At 47.8% G+C, this 20,289-nt stretch overlaps 2 protein-coding genes, 1 long non-coding RNA gene and 1 pseudogene across 3 annotated transcripts in view; 3 read left to right on the top strand and 1 right to left on the bottom strand.

The window, feature by feature from the left end:
- LOC104915571 (uncharacterized) overlaps nt 1-20,289 on the top strand; it is a 137,258-nt gene that overhangs the window by 26,294 nt on the left and 90,675 nt on the right. The gene's annotated exons all lie outside the window — the stretch shown is intronic.
- Nucleotides 1,995-2,959, bottom strand: LOC109364977 (olfactory receptor 14J1-like). Its single transcript, XM_019611541.2, has one exon. The coding sequence runs from the start codon at nt 2,952-2,954 to the stop codon at nt 1,995-1,997; it is 960 nt and encodes a 319-aa protein (XP_019467086.2). The 5' UTR covers nt 2,955-2,959.
- LOC146541995 (olfactory receptor 14A16-like) lies at nt 9,990-10,931 on the top strand. Its single transcript, XM_085215132.1, has one exon. The coding sequence runs from the start codon at nt 9,990-9,992 to the stop codon at nt 10,929-10,931; it is 942 nt and encodes a 313-aa protein (XP_085071258.1).
- Nucleotides 11,853-12,476, top strand: LOC146541994 (olfactory receptor 14A2-like; annotated as a pseudogene).

The following is a 20,289-nucleotide window of genomic DNA, read 5'->3' as shown; positions in this document are numbered from 1 at the left end:
TCTACTCCAGCGTTGTCTGCATTGGTCATGGCACAGGAACGACGTTTCATAGACCAGCTGTGATGGAGTTAACTAGATCAATCTATGCCTGTGACGAGGGCAGTAGGCCCCTGGTCCCGCCCCCTCGGCCCCTCAAAATGGGACGGAAAAGGGAAAAGGAATAGGGAGATGGGAGATGGGCTCGAGGAAGGAAAAATGAATAAATAAATAAATAAATAAATAAATCAGTGTCAATGATCTATGGAGGAAAACTCATTTTACTATGATATCGGAATGCAAGATAGCACAATATAATACAATCTAATTGAAATTGAGATTAATAAATCAAATAAGATTGGACAGAGAGAGTTCCTGACACCGAGTCAAACCTGGAAAGCTTGGAGCGGCTCGGAAAGCACCTCCAGCACCCACTGCCAGGCAGTAAGAGACCGCCCCACCCGGAAGGGCCGGATCGCACGACTTCCATCATGTGCAGGGATCGATGCCTGGAATTGGAGCACTAACACTTTAACTCCCAGTGCCCTACATGGTGGTATGATGTGGAATACTGAAAACAAAAAAACACAAAACTGTGACACGGTTAGTAAACATGGAGTAAAGTGTGAGTAAAACAGAAGAAGGTGTCAGTCCACCTGGAGTAGAGTAAGAGTAAACCCAGAATAAAGAGTGTGCAAACGTGGTGCAAAGTGTGAGTAAAACCCAGAGAAAACAGTGAGTAAACCAGGAGTCAAGTGTGAGTAAACTCAGAGTCAAGTGGGTTAAAAACCCGGAGTAAAGTGTCGAAAGGACCGGAAGAGAGAGCATACATACCTGGAGTAGGGTGTCAGTAAATTGGAGTAAACCGTTTTATTCACACTTTGCTTTGGGTTACACACTCTGTACACTGAGTTTACTCACACTTTTCTCTGGGTTTGCTCACACTTTACTCCAAGTTTCCTTAATGAAAGAAAATAAGTTTGGCTCAAAGTTAGGTGTCTTCATGCAGTGCTGAATCGGCAGCTGCAGATTTGACCTTGCTCAGCCAGGCTCTCGCTGCCAATAACAGATGCTTTTCTACAGACTGAGTGCAGGCAACGGGTCTCCCGTTTTCCCAAATAACAGCGCTAGCTGTCCTCTCTCTGGAATGCAAGGCAGCAGGCTCAGACAGGAACACCACAAATTAACAAAGCAGCAGCAGATTGTTGAACGGAGCTGTGCTCGATGAGATGACCAACCAGAACCAGCCAAGTGTCCTCCATCCTAAGCCAAGCTCAAGAAGAGAACACAACGAGTTTCATCGCAAAGTGTGTATGTGGAAAATAACAGAGACTCGGTGGGGAGAGGGGAGAAAGGGCAACATCAATCATTGTTGGGCCTCAGTGTAATAAAGCAGCCTCTGTTTTGGACATCTAATGCATATGTAAGCAGCCTGCTCTGTAAGTACGTGCATTTCTTGCCTTCCGGTATGGAAGTTAGGCAGAAATATCCCTTCTGCATGCGGCGTGTGCACAGCCCTGATTAAACACACCTGCTTTAGAACTGCTCTGTGGTTACGGAGTTGGATTGTTTCTTTGCTTACAACTGGCACCTGGTAGATAAGTGTGCATCTGTAACTTAGCAGCCTTCACTTTGGGATGCAGAGAGCTGTTACTGGAATGGTCTGGAGTTCTGCAAATGACCAAAGCATTCAGAAGTGAATCATTACCTGAGCTGGAGTGACACAACAGACTGGGTCTGACAGCAAGAAGAGAAATAACTAACTGGAATGCAGAGTTAATTTAGGAAGTCAGCAGTGACCAAGAGTTTGTATGGGCTCCAGGAGAAAGAAAGCAGGGTGATGCCTCACTAGAAGTGAAAGGAATCCTAACACATGTACAGAAACATAATAACCTCTAATGATAATTACACACACAGATATATAGATGTATCACAAAGAAAAATGTACCTATAAATATAATTACTTAATATAAACATTAAAAAACATGTGATAGGTGTGTTATGGGACAGAGTGGGAGTCATTTGTATAGACCGGTGAGAAGTTTATGCCTGCTGAAATGTGAGCAGGGCATCATTTTCCTCACTGCATCCCTGAGCTCCTGGTTCCTCATGCTGTAGATGAGGGGGTTCAGTGTTGGAGGCACCACCGAGTACAGAAATGACACCATCAGGTCCAGAGAGGGGGAGGAAAGAGAGGGCGGCCTCAGATTGGCAGATATACCAGTGCTGAGAAACAGGGAGACCACGGCCAGGTGAGGGAGGCAGGTGGAGAAGGCTTTGTGCCGTCCCTGCTCAGAGGGCATCCTCAGCACGGCCCTGAAGATCTGCACATCGGACACAACAATGAAAACAAAACACCCAAATGCTAAAGAGGCACTGATCACAAGAAGCCAAATTTCTCTGAGGTAGGACTGTGAGCAGGAGAGCTTGAGGATCTGAGGGATTTCACAGAAGAACTGATCCACAGCATTGCCTTGGCAGAGAGGCAGTGAAAATGTATTGGCAGTGTGCAGCAGGGAATAGAGAAACATAGTGGCCCAGGCAGCTGCTGCCATGGTGGCACAAGCTCTGCTGTCCATCAAGGTCCCGTAGTGCAGGGGCTTGCAGATGGCAACGTAGCGGTCATAGGACATGATGGTGAGAATGCAATACTCTGCTGTTATCAGAAAGACAAACAGAAAGACCTGAGCAGCACATCCTGCATAGGAGATGTGCTTGGTGTCCCAGAGGGCATTGGCCATGGCTTTGGGGAGAGTGGTGGAGATGCAGCCCAGGTCGAGGAGGGCGAGGTTGAGCAGGAAGAAGTACATGGGGCTGTGCAGGCGGTGGTGGCAGGCTACGGCTGTGCTGATGAGGCCGTTGCCCAGGAGGGCAGCCAGGTAGATGCCCAGCAAGAGCCAGAAGTGCAGGAGCTGCAGCTGCCGCGTGTCTGCCAACGCCAGCAGGAGGAACTCGCTGATGGAGCTGCTGTTGGGCATCTGCAGTTCCTGGGCATGGAGTCCTGTGCACAGTGCAGAAGAAAATGACGAGTCAAGACCGTACACACAGACACTCTACCCACCATTATAGAGAAGTTTTGGTTTGTGTGTGGAAAATGTTCATTTAACTCCATTATGGGAGTTTATTTTAATGTGCTTTACCGTACCTTAAGAAGTAGAAGCTTAAGGGGCTCTTATTTCCTCTCATTCCCTAATCTTATATCAGCTGCCTGGATATTTTGCTCTTACAAACATTTTCCATGTCTCATGTCATTACCCTGTATACATGGAGGGTGCCCAGTTCCACTTCTTTGCATTTAAATTTCTGGTAGAGAAAGCTGCCTGTTTGCAGGAGAAGTGCATGTTTATGCCTGCAGAAAATGACGATAATTTTAGCTGGTGCTGTTCTTTGGGAGAAGAGAAACTGAAAGCACATGAGGAGATTGTTCACTTAACTCCAGAATGAGAAGTGTACAATTCAGGATTCTCAGAGATGTGTTCATATTTCACAGCTGCTTTGAGATTACTGTCTACAACTCTTATCCCTTTCCTAAGTACTGGAAATGGAAAATCCCCGTCCTGTCTCTCCTGTTGCAGAGTGCCCTTGGAAACACCCTGGGGTGCAGTGTAGCTGTGATCCCCCTGCCCCAGGCAGCAGCTGTGGCAGCAGAAGGCCCCTGCCCTGCCCTGCCCTGCCCTGCCCTGCCGTGCCGTGCCGGGGGGCTCCTTCCCCCCACACGTCTCCCCGCAGCGCCCTGGGCAGCTCCCCGGGCAGCTGAGTGCTGAGCCTGGCAGGCGGCAGAGTCCCTGCCCCGGCACACAGCCCCTGGGCCACAGCAGGGACCTGCTCTGCACGACAGCCCTGGGCACCCGGCTGCAGCCCCGGCTGCACAGCCTGCAGCCGTCCTGGCACACGCAGCCCTCAGCTGAAGCAGGTCTTTTTCCATGATCAAGAAACAGAGTCTTTGCATCCAGACCTGCAATTGGTTGTCTCAAATTTAGTGATCCCTCCAGTAAAAGCAACTACACTGGCTGCAACAAGAGACTTACCTTGTGAGCAATGCTCCTCCAGTGAGCTCACAGCCTGCTAATGTGCCACACAGCCTATTAGCTCTCTTCCTTCTGTCCCTGTCTCCTGCAGATCATGTCCCCAGCCCTGATGTGTGCTGCACAGGACCTGCTCCTTTTCACAGCTGTCTCCCTGCAGCACTGCCCACTTGTAGGAGCTCCCTGTGTCCCAGGAGTCCAGAATCATCATTATTTCTACTAAAAGAAGTTGACCAAGAGAGAAACAAACATCGAATCTGGAAACTCTGCTCATGACCCGTAAGAAAAATGACACATGGACAAAGAAAGGGGAGGAATTGGCTTCCCCTGCATAGGGCAGTGTTTCAGCTGAGGCAGTGAAGGCATAACATAACAGAATCACTGAATGGCTTAGGTTGGAGGGGACTTGAAAAATCACTTAGCTCCAAGCCCCAGCCACTGGCAGGGTTGCCAACCACTGGATCAGGGTGCCCAGGATCCCATCCATCCTGACCCTGAATGCCTCCAGGGATGGAGCATGTGGTGTCATTCTGCTGACCAAATGGATGAGCTCACAACAGAAGAGCCAGATCTTTCTCTCTGCTCCAGCTGTGGCATACTCTGGAGTTCAAGGCATCACAAAGCTGTGACACATCTACATTCATTCTCTGATGACACCTGAGTTTGCTCTGGGCTCTCATTCAGGTAGCATCAGAAGAAGTTCTGGGTCATGTCAGTTCCCAGTTGACAGGAAGATGGCGAACGTTGTCCTAATTTTAAAGAAGAGGAAGAAAGAGGACATCGGTGATTACAGAGCTGTCATTCTCACTTGAGAAATGCCTGAAGGACAATTCTGCCATTGGTCGCAGCCAATACAAGTTCATGAGGAGAAGGTCGTATTAAACTTAATGTCCTTTTATGACAAGATCACCCATTGAGCTGACCAAGGGATGCCAGTTGAGATTATCCTTGAGGATTTCAGTAGAGCCTTTGATATTCTTTCTCACAGCACCTTTCTGGGCGAAATGTCCTGAATACGTCTACACAGAAACATAAAATGATGAGTGAGCCTTTGGCCAATGGGTCGGGCCCAAAAGATTACAGCAAATGTGGTTCCATCAGGCAAACGAATGGTCACAAGCAGAGCTCCCCAGTGCTCCATTTGAGAGCACTTCTCCTTAATGTTTTCATCCAAAAATGTCATGTAGGACTAGAAGATCATTTGAGCAAGTTTACTGATGATACTAAATTGGGAGGAGCTGTTGCCTCCATGGAGGGTGGGGAGGACTTGCAGAGAGACGTGGACAAGTCAGAGAACTGGGTAAGCACGAACTCACAAAGCATGAAGTGTAACAAGAACAAGTGCCTGACTCTGCACCTGGGTAAGGGCAACCCTGAACATACACACTGACTGGGGAATGGGATACTGGAGAGCAGTCTCACTGAAAGGGATTGGGGGTCCTGGTCAACACCAAATGGAGCGTGAGTCAGCAGTGTGCCCAGGCAGACAGGTAAGCCAACTGTTCCCTTCGGTGCACTGAGCATGGTATTGGCATCTGAGTGAGGGAAGGGATTGTCCCTCTCTGCTCTGCACTGCTGCGGCCTCACCTGGAGCACTGGGTGCACTTCTGGGCACCACAGAACATAAAGGACATAAAACTATGGGAGACTGTCCAAAGGAGGGCACCAGAACTGAGAGATCTCAAGCTCAAATTTGCTTCCATTGGAATTGACTGCTTGTTCAGACTGGGCCCTTCTCACATCCCACATCCTGGGATGAGACACACTGCCCACATGGGACTTGGGCCTCACGGCATCCTTGCACCCCATGCAGAGTCTGGCAGCTGCTGTCCCCTGCTCTTTCATTTGACATCACACAAACCTCCATCCCACTGCCCCAGGAAGGGCCCTGAGCCAGCAGGAGGGACACGATCTCCCTGCCAAGGCTCTGGGCATCAGGCCTTGGCCTTCCTGCTTCACAAGACAAAGGAGGCTTTTCTCCGCATCACAGCCACCATCCCAGGGCCTTGGTCTGCCTGTAATCATGGCTTCCAATTATCTGCTCTAACAAGTCCCTGGGGAAGCTTGCTTGTGAACGGCCCTCAGTGGGGCCCATTAATACTCCAAGAAACTTCACTGTTCCTTCTGACTTGGTCTTCTGGAGCACTTCATGCAATCTTCTGTCAGCACTGGAGGTTGATGGACTCAGCAGCAAATGCCCCCTGGGGCCCATTACAACCTGAAGAGCCCTCCTGTGCCTTGTGCCTTCCTGTCATCTTCTTCAGGTGTTCAGAACTTGTACAGCAAACTGGAGAGGTATCTGGAGACTGCTTAAAAAGAGAGAGAAAAACAGGTATTTGCAAAGTCCAGTTATTCATTTCTGTGTAGTTAGGTGCAAACAAGAATTTAAACCAGCACTTGGCAACAGATGGTGACCCAGGATGTCCCCTAGCGAGGTTCCAATAATCTCCCTGAAGATGAGAGATCAGCCAGATAGTTGGGAGGAATCTGAGCGAACAAAAAGCAAGGGATGGGGAAATCTGGAGAGCAGTGGGAAGAGCATGTGTCCAGATGGCCTGCTGAAAACATGCCCTGAAGCATGGTCATTGATTTAGGAGAGCTGGAGACACCTGGAGGATGAAGGACATCAGATAAGCAGCAGGGCAGAGCAGCGGTGGACGCTGGGCATTAGTCACAGGGCATTGGCACTGGCACCACTGTCTGTGTCCCTGTACCTGAAGGCATCTGTGTCCTGCTAACACATTGCTGGAAAACTTTGTCCTTTTAGGGAAAATAAATAAATAAATAAAATAGAAGACACAGTATCCCCTCAAATATGAGTGTTTTCAGCGTATAAAGAGAGGACACATGAGAATATTTGAAGTTGGAATGTGTTAACACATTTTTATCAACTCCCACTTGCAGTCATCTTCCTTGTATTGGGGATCTGAAATGTGGAGGCACTACTCTGGACAATGCCTTCTGTATATCTCCTAGCTGTGGTCTTGTTCAAATAAAAAAGTTCGAGACTGACTTCTTACATCATTTCTGAATAATAGAACAAGGATGAATGATAATAAACTGAAAGAGAGTTTTACATTAAACATTTTGAAGGAATTTCTAACATTCCGTAGATCATGATGTGAGGCATGGAGCTGGTCTGGAACAGGCAGCCCAGAGAAGATGGGGATGCCCCACCCCTGGAGATGTTCAAGATGTCCAGGGCCCCAGGCATCCTGATCTACTGTGTGACAGCCCTGCACACAGCAAGGGAGGTGCAAATGCAGGGTCTTTAGGGTCCTTCCAACCCAAACCACTCTAAAATCCTACAATACTTGTCAGCCTCTTCCAACACGGGATCCTGTGTGCTTAGGTATTCCCTGATCACCTCCTCTTTCACCAACAGCACATCTGCCTTGCAACAACATTTCCCACCTGTTTCTGGCACCTAGGATTCCAACAAGCCCAGACCAACTGATAAACAGTGAGGTCAGGAAGGAAATCAGAGACTTTTCCATGTCCTGTCTCACCAGGTTCCCTGCCCCATTCTATGCTGGGCCCACATTACCCCTAGCCTTCCTTTTGTCTCCTACATATTTCTACAAGCCCTTCTTGTCTGTGATATGCCTGGGCACACTCAATTGCAGTTGAATCTAACACTCCTATACTCATCTCGGCAGGTACGCTGGGCAAAGTCTCTTCAGTGCTGCCAGGTGATTTCTTGTTTCCACTTCCTGCACCCTTCCTTTCTGTGTTTGGGATTGACCTCTGTTTGCCTTTTCCGTTCACTGTGACCTGGCTGCTCTGCCATCCCCAGGAAGAGCTCAGTGCACTCTCACAGAGTGCAGTCGCCCTTCCTTGTCTCCTCAACCATCCATTGTAAAGACTCTGTTTTCCCTTTGTGCTACACTCCAGTTGTGGAAGCCATTTAACCGTGTCCCCGTGGTCCAAAGAAGAACTCAGGCCTGCAACTCTACAGAGATTTCTGTCTCATTGTACATTGTTGTTCTCAATAGCGTAAAAACACATAAGAAAACATTGTAATTGAGAAGCATCACTGGATTTAGCCTGGCTGTATAGCTAATTGTCAGGGTTTTATGATTCTTGGTTACTGATATTCCACATCAGAACATTATGTAGTGCACTGGGAGTTAAAGTGCTAATGCTCCAGTTCCAGGCACCTGTCCCAGAAAAGAAGAACTACATTCCACAGCAGACTGTTCGCTGTGTTGTTGTTATTTCTGCTCGGGGGGAACAGATGTAAGCCCTTGGTTGGTCCTTTGACCTCTCTCTTTTCGACCATCAGTTTCTCCTCCCTTCTGCTCATCCCGACTGCACGCATTGCCTCAGCACTAGCGTAAGGCCTACAGCTTTCAGATACTCTGTCGCATTATATTTGTTTTATTAGCTTCAATTCCAATTATATTGTACTGTATTGTATTGTGTTATCTTGCATTCTGATACAATATTTAGCAAATCAGTTTGTTTCTCCTCAGATTGTTGCTGCTGTTTTCAATTATTTTGGGGTCCCCTGTTTCCCCTTTCCAGAGTTGGTCACTGTCCACTCGACATTGGTGGTTAATTCAGCCGATTGCAGAGTACAGTCATGACGCTGTTATCTTTCAGGAGCTGTTGGCCATGGAGACCCAGGGACATCTCAGGGGAGATCAGTGGGGAGGATAGAAATGACATCCTCTGCTTCTGAGCTGGGCCGGGCTCCTGGGACACAGGGAGCTCCTACAAGTGGGCAGTGCTGCAGAGAGACAGCTGTGACTAAGAGCAGCTCCCGTGTGCTGTGCATCAGTACCAGGGGCACGTTCTGCAGGTGACATGAAGATGGAAGAGAAAGGAGAGAGGGAGTACAGGATGTGTGGGGTGTGAGCAGGCTGCGACCTCACTGCAGGAGCTTTGCTTTCAGCCACTGACACGGTAAGTCTCTCACTCTAGGTAATGCAAACATTTCTCCAACTGGGAACACCAAATCTGGCACATCCTGTTGCAGATCAGGCTGCATACACCCTGTGTTTCTTTATCATGGAATAAGAGCTGTTCCAGCTGCGGGCTTCCCTGCTGCAGCATCAGAGCACAGCCCTGAGGGCACATCAAGAGAGAACCCTTAAGTGCATTTTTCCTCTCAGGCACGTGTCCATCACCCTCTGCAGTGCACAGCGACTGCCTTGGGCTTTTGGCAGTCTGTGAGGCTGGGAAGGAGCTGGTTTTCCCTTAATGAGATGCCATCATGAGGACACATCTCCCTGAGGTGTCCTTCAGAGCTGTGAGCTGACCTTCAGGATGAAATTTTTTCCCCTAGTCAGGAGATCAAAGTGCAGGGAAGAAGCAGAGAGATGCAATATGCAAATGCTGTAGGGTTGGTGAAATCAGTGTTAGGTGTCATTTGCAAGATGTGTGGTGATGAGGCAGTGCTGAAGTACATCAAGAATGGGTGAATACACAGTGATGGGCAGTGGACTCCTGTTTTCTGAGCTGGGTCAGACTTCAGAATTTGAGGGGAATGCAATTGTCTTACATCTGCAAAGCAATCAAGCTCAGAGCAATTGGAAAGTAACCCAGTCAGCTCACCTTACCCTGCAGTAGGCAGCAGTGAATCCCTTTGCCTCTCAGGTCTTACAGCTGTTCAGACTTTAGCAAACACTTCTTAGGCATGGTGAGCAGGAGGAGAATTAGTAGGAAAAAGCGATCCCTAGAACTTCTAGGGATCCACATATTTTTGGCATTAAGGTTCAGATGCTGATCAGCACTTCTGCATTAGAAGTGATTTTATCTGATACATTCTGAAAAGAAAGCCTGACCCCACAGCATCACCACATTCCCATGTACCCATAGGGGCAAGTCTGCATCATCAAGATAAAAAGTGCAGAGTCCCTCAAGGCAAACTCAACGTCATGAACTGTAGATCACATCTTGGAGCTGAATGAGCACTCCCCATCTAGAAAGATTTCTCCTTGACTTTTTTACTCTTTGAACAGGTCCTGGTGCCCAAGGCAGCAAATGCCCAACAGCAGCTCCATCAGCGAGTTCCTCCTGCTGGCGTTGGCAGACACGCGGCAGCTGCAGCTCCTGCACTTCTGGCTCTTGCTGGGCATCTACCTGGCTGCCCTCCTGGGCAACGGCCTCATCAGCACAGCCGTAGCCTGCCACCACCGCCTGCACAGCCCCATGTACTTCTTCCTGCTCAACCTCGCCCTCCTCGACCTGGGCTGCATCTCCACCACTCTCCCCAAAGCCATGGCCAATGCCCTCTGGGACACCAGGGACATCTCCTACGCAGGATGTGCTGCTCAGGTCTTCTTTTTATTATTTTTCTTTGGTGCAGAATATTCCCTTCTCACCATCATGTCCTATGACCGCTACGTTGCCATCTGCAAGCCCCTGCACTACGGGACCTTGATGGACAGCAGAGCTTGTGCCACCATGGCAGCAGCTGCCTGGGGCACTGGGGTTCTCTATTCCCTTCTGCACACTGCCAATACATTTTCTATGTCTTTCTGCCTTAGTAATGTTGTGGACCAGTTCTTCTGTGAAATGGCCCAGATCCTCACGCTCTCCTGCTCAGAACCAGACTACCTCAGGGAAATTGGGATTATTTATTTCTGTTTTTGTTTAGTCTTTGGATGCTTTGTATTCATTATTGTGTCCTATGTGCAGATCTTCAGGGCCGTGCTGAGGATGCCCTCTGAGCAGGGACGGCACAAAGCCTTCTCCACGTGCCTCCCTCACCTGGCTGTGGTCTCCCTCTTTGTCAGCACTGTGATGTTTGCCTACCTGAAGCCCCCCTCCATCTCCTCTCCATCCCTGGACCTGGTGGTGTCATTTCTGTACTCGGTGGTGCCTCCAACACTGAACCCTGTCATCTACAGCATGAGGAACCAGGAGCTTAAGGATGCACTGAGAAATCTCAGGATAATCCTCAGCTGTATCAGAAAATGTTAGGACAGTATTTTGTTTATATTTGTCCTTGTTATTATTTCCTAAAACTTGAATTTTGATTTAAGTATATTTATTATGAGCCTCCTACTTGCTAATTAGTAATTTTGACCCAATCATCTCATGCACCTACAGAAGCAGGCTTCCTCTGTAGATAAACTCAATAAACAAGCCAGAAGAAATTCATTTGTTTCAGCAGCCATTTTCTCTCCTTCTCCTCTGGACCTGGTGGAGCAAAGTCGTTGTGCAGGATGATTTCAGGGACCAGGAGCCCAGCTGCCCAATGGAGCAGCCGCCCTGGTGTCCCTGGGAAGATGCTCCTCACTGCCTGGTTGGCTCCCACTATCTGTGCCCGTTGAGCCGGGGCTGCTGCTTTGCTATGGCCATGGCGATGGGCAGGTGCAGAAGGTGGTCTTTTGAGTGCTGCTCTCTTTCCACTCCCATGCTGTCCTACTGTTCCTCTACACTCCTGGTATCCCTTGGGTCTCATCTGATTTCACAGCAGTCCTCTTGTACCTACCAGTGGCATCCCTGTGGTTGCAGACAGGAGCAGCAATGCACACCAATGTGTCAGAGCTGGTCTCACTAGCCAGCACCACCGTAACACAAGGGGCTGCTCAGAACAGAGACCTGGAGGGCTCTTCCAAGGCTGATATCAGCAATACAGCCAAGGAGTTGCTCTTTGCTTTTTGATTTTCTGGAGTTCTCCACGGACTGAAGAACACAGAGTCCCAGGTGATCAGTAAGTGATCGAGTGCTGGGTCAAGAGCTCCCTTCTAGGTGGCACTTACTCTGGTGTTATAAAATCATAGAATGTCTTGGGTTGAAAGGGACCTTAGCAATTCCTTCCAACCTGCCTCAGGAAGTGTTGCCTCCCAGTGTATCAGTTTGCCCAGGGTCTTATTCTTTTCTTTTTTGTTTTCCGCAGAATATTCCCTTCTCACCATCATGTCCTATGACCACTAGTTGCCATTTGCAAGCCCCTGCACTACGGGACCGTCCTGGGCAGCAGAGTTTGTGCCACCATGGCAGCAGCTGCCTGGGGCACTGGGATTGTCTTTGCTCTTCTGTACACTGCCAACACATTTTCACTGCCTCTTTGCCAAGGCAATGCTGTGGATCAATTTTTCTGTGAAATCCCCCAGCTCCTCCAGCTCTCCTGCTCAAAATCCTACCTCTGGCAAGCTGGGCATATTGAGGTTAGTGACCTTATGCTTTTTGGGTGTTTTGTTTTCATTGTTGTGTTTTATGTGCTTCAGGGCCGTGCTGAGGATGCCTTCTGAGCAGGGACGGCACAAAGCCTTCTCCACGTGCCTCCCTCACGTGGCAGTGGTCTCCCTGTTTGTCAGCACTGGCATGGTTGCCTACCTGAAGCTCCCCTCCATCTCCTCCCCACCCCTCGAACTGACAGTGTCATTTCTGTACTCAGTGGTTCCCCCAGCAATTAATTCCCTCATCTATGGCATGAGGAACCAGGAGCTCAAAGACGCATTGGGGAAATTGATGTCACGGACTCTTTTCATTCACAATGAACATTCTCTCTCTAAATGACTCACTGACTGTCCCATAGCAGGCCTGTATTGTTCTTCTATGTTTATAGTAAGTATTTGTATTATTATGAATTTTTTTCTGTTATGTTTATTACTGGTTCTTATGCTGTTGCAGAAATATTTTGATTCATTCTATGTCTGCTGAGGTATCAACCTGCTCTCTTTCTTCTGAAGCCCATATTTAATGTGGATCAGAGCTGACTCAGAGTATCCTCTGCGTATCCTCTGTCTCTTTATCTGCATGGAAATGAGATGTCTGCTGTCTTCCCTGTGGCAGTGGGGACATAACGGTGCAGGGATTCCTGTCATCCTTGGCTATACCTGGATATCCCAAGTGCTTTTGGAAATGCTGTCATCATTCCAAGCATTTTGCACACCCACAGACTCCCAGGGATGGAGTTAAGCAGCACTCAGCCTCATCTATCTAGGTCTGCTTCCCACCCTGACCAGTACAGTCAGTACAGAGTCAGCCATCAATGGCCAAACAGAGGAGGGATGGGGACTGACAGGAGCTGATCTGGGCATAACATTTCCCTGCGGAGGCAAGCGTGGCCTGGAGCCCTATGACCTTGCAGTTGTTCCTCAGTCCCTGTCCCGACTTTGGCATTTCTCCAAGGACCCCCTTGGAGACAAGATTGTGTGGGTGCTGGGGGCAGATGGAGCACCAGGGCCCTGTTGTGACCATATACACAAGATGAGCCCTCCTCTGGGTGCTCTGCAGGGCTGTAGGAGCCCACAGGAGAAGGGAGCAGGCAGAGGTGATCCTGGGGCCCAGGAGCAGGGTGCCTCAGGACATCGATCCAGCCCAACTTTCCTCTGCATGAACAGAAAGGAGACACTGCCCAAGGAAGCTACCAGCAGCCCCAGACCTCACACCAGTGGTTCCCAGCAGCACTTTTCATCATAAACTGCTGAGGGCTGATGGCTGAAGTGGGACCTCTCCATGGGGGCACTGGGCTCGGTGCCTGCACTGGAAAATGGGCAGCCTGGCCCAGTCCCTCTCCTGGTCCAGAGCCCAACAGAGCCCAGAGCAGGGCAGGCTGTGAGCTGTGTGTGAGACACACTGGGGCTGGGCAGGGTCCAGCTGGTGGGGGAGCAGAAGGGCAGTGCGGGATGTCAGGGCTGTGCTGGGGGCGTGCTGCTCCACACAGTGCCTGCACTGAGCCCCTGCTGCCTGTGGGGCGGTGGGGCCGGGCTGTCCTGCAGAGGGGAAGGCACACGCAGCCTCATGCTGCAGGGCTGGGAGCCCAGAATCACCCTGGAACTCAGCGCCCAGCTGTGCTGTGCTCACCTTGCCTGGCTCCCAGGTGCCCCCCATGCTGCTCTGTCACTGCCCCTCCTCAGCAGGACGGGGGAGAAAACATAACTCAACAATTCCTGGGTTGAGACAGTAGGTGCTTTTTTTTTTCCTTGCTTAAACCCAGTGACAACAAATTGTGTGTGTTAATGGCTACATATCAAAAGCCGTTGCTGGGTTTTTTGTTTGTTTGTTTGTTTGTTTGTTTCCTGCAGACTTTGCAGGAGCAATTGAATGCAATGTCCTTTTCACCTTAAAATATTACATGAAACTACACCTAACCCACAACACATGTGACTAATAGTTTATATAATTTAAATGATTTCCCACACAGAAATCTGCTCACTGTTAGTTAGGATTTCACATCCCTCTTACTCCTTATCTATTTACTCCAATTAAAGTGATATGCCATATTTGTATTTCAGTTTTTTCCTCTCATTTCCTGATTTTTTTTTCCCCCTAATATTTAAGAATCACTTCCTAAGTTAACTCTGTGTACCAATTAGTTATTGCTGTTCTTTCTGCCAGACCAAGTCTGTTGTGTCACTGCAGTTCAGGTAATGATTCACCTCTGAATGCTTTGGTCATTTGCAGAACTCCAGACCATTCCAGTAACAGCTCTCTGCATCCCAAAGTGAAGGTTGCTAAGTTACAGATGCACACTTATCTACCAGGTGCCAGTTGTAAGCCAAGAAACAATCTAATAAACCATTTCTTTGTGTGTGCTGTAAGAAGATGTGCTTTACTGTAACACAGCCTTAGTCCTGAGATTTACTGTGTTTTATTTAGCTCAATATTTTAAGGATCTAAATGAGAAAGCAATATTTTCCCCAAACTTCAATAAACCTTGTGGTTCTTGATGGTCAGAATGATCATGTGGATGCTTTGACAGTACATCAGTTAGACAGACTGGTCCAAAAATCTCCCTGGACTTTGGAAGTCCTTTGGCATGGTCCCACATCACATCCTCATCTGTGTGGAGAGATAAGTGAGATGGATTTGAAGGGCTGCTTCCTGCTCCGTCTCGAGGAGCTGTGCTCTGTGCACTGAGGCTGTGTGAGCAGCCATTGGAGGAAGCAGCCTGGGCCCGAGGCCTGGGACTCAGGCCTGCAGCCTCCCCTCGCCGTGCAGAAGGGTTCTTCTCCCGGGGTCCCGTTTTGGGACCGACAGAGCAGTGATGTCTTCAGCTTGACGGGAAGGCGGCAGGAGTGGACACACTCGAGGAGGCTGACAAGTGAACTGAGGGACGGAACTGACGTGAGGAAATCCAACTCCATAACCACAGAGCAGTTCTAAAGCAGGTGTGTTTAATCAGGGCTGTGCACACGCCGCATGCAGAGCGGATATTTCTGCCTAACTTCCATACCGGAAGGCAAGAAATGCACGTACTTACAGAGCAGCCTGCTTACATATGCATTAGATGTCCAAAACAGAGGCTGCTTTATTACACTGAGTCCCAACAATGATTGATGTTGCCCTTTCTCCCCTCTCCCCACCGAGTCTCTGTTATTTTCCACATACACTCTTTGCGATGAAACTCATTGTGTTCTCTTCTTAAGCTTGGCTTAGGATGGAGGACACTTGGCTGGTTCTGGTTGGTCATCTCATCGAGCACAGCTCCGTTCAACAATCTGCTGCTGCTTTGTTAATTTGTGGTGTTCTTGTCTGAGCCTGCTGCCTTGCATTCCAGAGATAGGACAGCTAGCGCTGTTATTTGGGAAAACGGGAAACCCGTTGCCTGCACTCAGTCTGTAGAAAAGCATCTGTTATTGGCAGCGAGAGCCTGGCTGAGCAAGGTCAAATCTGCAGCTGCCGATTCAGCACCGCATGAAGGCACCTAACTTTGAGCCAAACTTACTTTGTTACATTTAGGAAACCTGGAGTAAAGTGTGAGCAAACCCAGAGAGAAGTGTGAGTACACTCAGTGTACAGTGTGAGTAAACCCGAAGTAAAGTGTGAATAAAACCCAGAATATAGTGTTAGTAAACATGGAGCAAATTTTGAGTAAAAACCAGAGTAAAGTGTGAGTGCACCATGTATAAATTTTAAGTAGATCTGGAGTATAGAGCGAGAAAACGCTAAGGTCTGAGTAAACTTGAAGTAAAGTGTGAATAAACCCAGAGAAAGGGATAGTAAACATATAATAAAGAGTGAGTAAATGCAGGTGAAAAGAAAGAGTAGACTGGGAGAAATTTGTGAGTAAAACCTGAGTAAAGTGTGAGTAAAACCTGGTGTAAATGGCAGGTAAAACCCTCAGTAAGGTGTGGATGCACACAGAGTAAACTGTGAGTAAACCTGGAAACAAGTGTGAGTAAAAACTGGAGTAAGCTGCGGGAAAACACAGAGTCAAGTGTAAGTGCACCCAGAGAAAAGTAAGAGTAAACCTAGAGTAAACTGTGTGGTAACCCAAAATAATTTGTGAGTAAAATGCAAAAGAAAGATTGCGTCAAACTGGAATAAAGCATGAGTAAACGTGAAACAAAGTGTGAATAAACCTGGATTAGAGGGTGAGTGAAAGATTGAGTAAAGCATGAGTAAATCTTGGTTAAAGAATGAGTAAATCCTAATTAAAATATGAGTACACCTTGAGTAGAGTATAAGTAAACTAAGAGTAAAGGGTGAGTAAAAGCAAGATTAAAGTATGAGTGACCTCAAAGGAAAATATGATTAAACTTGGAGTATGTTGAGAGTACATCCAGAGTAAAGTGTGAACAAACACTCATCAAAATATAAGTAAACCTGAAGTAAAGCATGAATAAACCTGTAGTAATAGTAAAGGGTGAGTAAACCTGGAGTAGATAGTGAATACAACCAGAGCAGAGTGTGACTAAAACCTGGGGAAAAGTCAGAGTAAAGCAGGAGTAAAGTATCAATAAACCCAGAGTAAAGTGTGAGGTAAACCCAGAGAAAAGGGTGAGTACACACAGAGTAGAGGGCGAGTACACCTAGAATGAAGTGTGCGTCAACACAATGTGAAGTGTGTGTAAACATGGAGTAAAGTCTGGGTAAAACCCTGTGAGAGGTAGATTGTGTTCTTGCAGTGGAAATTTCCAGTCACAACAAAAGCTGCTGAAGAGAGTGAGGTTGAGACTGGGGCATTCCAACCTGGGTACAATTGGCACAGGCACGAGGTAAGGAAATTATATAGGGTAGGGAAGAGTCTGGAACAGGACAGAAGGAGTGCACTGATTTTTGATAACATTGTCCTCCTATTGCCATAGAAGTACAGAACATAACAAAAAACAAAGGGTTGGCATCAGACATGGCATGGAAATGTAAGGTAGCACCAGCGTCAGAAGATTGTGAGCCTGAGATGCTCAACCAAAGAGAGCCAGGAGAAGCTTTGCCTGTGTCGGATCCAGGGTATGTAACGGAAAGGATTTCACTGACTAGCTGTCCAATTTCTCCCTTGTCAGTGGGGGATGTGCGCCCATTATTGCATTGATGAATAAAATGCCCTTCACAGAGATCTTGGCCTGATTACAATTTTTTTTTTTTTTTTTTTTTTTTTTTATCCTGAGCGTGTTTCTCTCACTCTCAATTCACATTGAGTTTTCTCTTACTTTTCTGTGGGTTTTCCTCACTCATTACTCTCTGTTTTATAAAGTCTACACATCTAGTTTTTTTTACACTTTACTGCAGAATTTACTCAAACTTTACTCGGGGTTTACTCACACTTTACTCTGGATGTACTCACAGCATATGCCAAGTTAAATCACACTTTCCTTTGAGGTCTCTCACACTTTACTCTGGCTTTTACTCACCCTATACTCTGGGTGTTCTTAAACTCGACTCCAGGGTGTACTTAAACTCAACTCCATATTTTACTTCAAGTTTACTCATTATTTACTCCAGGTTTACTCTTACTTTCCTTTGGGTTTTACTCACACTTTACTCCAGGTTTATAGACACTTTACTCCAGTGTGGACTCACACTTTACTCAAGATTTACTAACACTTTACTCAGTCTTTTACTCACCCTCTACTCCAAGTTTACTCCAACTTTATTTCGGATTTTACTCACACGTTATTTTGGGTTACCTCACACTTTACTCTGGGTTTACTTCCTACTGGGTGCCCTCACACGTGACTCTGGGTGTGCCCACACCTTACTCAGGGTTTTACTTGCAGTTCACTCTGGGTTTTACTCACTCTTTACTCAAGTTTTACTCACCCATTACCCTGGGTTTACTCTTACTTTTCCCCTGGTTTTAATCACAATTTGCACTGGGTTTACACACACTTTGCTCCAGTCTTTTCCAACCTGGGTGATTCTACGATGCTATGATTCTACATGGATGTATTTATAGTCGTAACTATTAAACATTTCCTTTTCTCTCTCTTAGTACAGAGCTTCATTTCTACTCACGCGTTGTGCTCTGTTCTTTCCAAGTTCTCTTCCCCATCCCAGTGGGAAGGGGCAGTGCACAAAGCTCTGAGTGGTGCTGAGCCACCTGCCGGTTTAAACCACCACAGTCATTTTGGTGCCTGATGCGGGGCTGCAATGGCTGAGATAACAGCAGATCTGTCCAGAGCAAGTTATCACAGGGCTTTGTGGCAGTTGGATAATTGCTGGTCGTGATGTTGATTGTTTCCCAATTAATGGAGCTCGTTGAGTCTTCTCATGACACTGCATTGCACAGCTCCTTGCTTGCTGCTTGTTTGTTCCTGCTGTATTGTTTGTCAGCTCTGGGGGCTGGATTAGGGTTTTTATTTTGCTGTGCTGTTTGGCCTTGGCTTACATCATGATAAAATTGTCAGCTGACAAACTGAAGTTTTGTGCGCATTCAGCTCTGCAGTCATCTTTGGGTTGTGGAAGTAATATTGTTGATGTTAGTTAATTACACCCTTGGCTTTGTGTCTTCAGAGAGCCCGGCAGGAAGGAGGTAAGGGAGGACACTTTCCAGCAGTCCCTCAGCCTCCCCTTCACTTCTCTTTCATTCCCTAGAGTTTGAGAGCTAGTTACAGTAGCTCCTGAGAATTTTGACTGTGCCTGAGATGTTCAAACCAGCGTGCTCCCATTACTACATGTCGTCAATGTGTTTCAGCTTATGTTTCAGATTAAACGATTATTCCAGAATATCACAGAGAGATCTGCCCCAAGGCAGGATAGCTCTGCATGGCAGGGGATGAGGGATGGTCTGGGCAGGAGCCCTGTAGGGGTGGGCACTCCCAGGGGTTTGGAACTTCATCTCCGAGCACCTTCAGAATCCTGAGAAACTGGCAGAATACTTGGGGAAGGTCTGCTGTCGTCCTGGGAATCCTAAAGAAGCACAAATCACTGCAGTGTGCCAGGGCCTGGCCCACACTACTGAGCTGTGTTCAGCACTCTTCAGCATCCTCAAGGGGAAGAGAGCTGGATCTGCTGACAGTGCTGCAGCCTCTCCAACTCCTGGGACAGACCCTGCAGCAGCTCCAATTCTTGCTATAGGTCCCACCAGGTTGCTCCGAGCTTTGTGACAGACCCCACTGTCACTCCTACCCTCACAATGAACCCTGTGGTCACTCCTGTTACAGCTCCTGTAGCTGTTCCAAGAACTGTGATGAGAAAAGAATTCCTCCCGTGGGAGGTGCACTGTGCCAAGAGGTACAGCCCTGCGGTCGCTCCAACTCCCAAGACAAGCCCTGCAGTTACTCCAATCCCAATATATTTACATATATATTGGTCCCTATGCAAAAATGTTTGCATCTGCATATATAACATATATCACAGAACCATAGAATCATAGAATCATCCAATCATAAACTGGTCTGGGTTGAAAAGGACCAATATAATCATCCATTTTCAACCCCCCTGCTATGTGCAGGGTCACAAAGCACTAGACCAGGCTGCCCGGACCCACATCCAGCCTGGCCTTGAATGCATCCAGGGAGGGGGCATCCACAACCTCCTTGGACAAAAGGTGAATATATACTATATATATCATAAATGGAGAAATACATATGTCAAAATTATTATCCTTTTCTTTTTCTCTGTCTTACTAAATGATATTATCTCAACCCACAGATTGGACTTTGTGATTTTATTTCAGTTTTCTTCCCTCTTCCACTGGGAAGGGGGGCAGTGAGCGAACGACCATGTGCTGCTGAGCCACCTTCCATGTTAAACCACAATACTGCCCTGAGTCCAGAACAGATCACCTTGGGACTCTGAAACTGCCCCCATGGCTCAGTGAAGAGCACCAGAAGAGCCCGAGGTCTTCTCAGGGAGCAGCTCCTGAGGTCTATTCCTTACAGCAGCTTTGGAAGAGGCCTCCAGTTCTCTGGTCCTGCTCTGATGAGCCCCTCTTGTTATGGTGGTGCCAGCAAGGAGACCACTGTGACACAGCGGTTCATATTGCCAACTACTGACTGCAGCCCCGGAGTGCTGCTGTAGAGACAACAGCACTGTTGTGAGACACACAGGACCTTCAGGTCTGCACAAATGCAAGGACGTGAGAGCAGTGTGGCAGCGTAAAGAGCCCAGGAATGAAAAGAGTGTGTTGTGCTGCAGTCTGTGGTTGTACCTCCCCCAGATT

The sequence above is a fragment of the Meleagris gallopavo genome, unplaced genomic scaffold, assembly GCF_905368555.1.
Source record: "Meleagris gallopavo unplaced genomic scaffold, MGAL_WU_HG_1.1 scaffold_5, whole genome shotgun sequence".
NCBI classification, from domain to species: Eukaryota; Metazoa; Chordata; class Aves; order Galliformes; family Phasianidae; genus Meleagris; species Meleagris gallopavo.
This window is presented reverse-complemented; position numbering and strand designations above follow the sequence as displayed.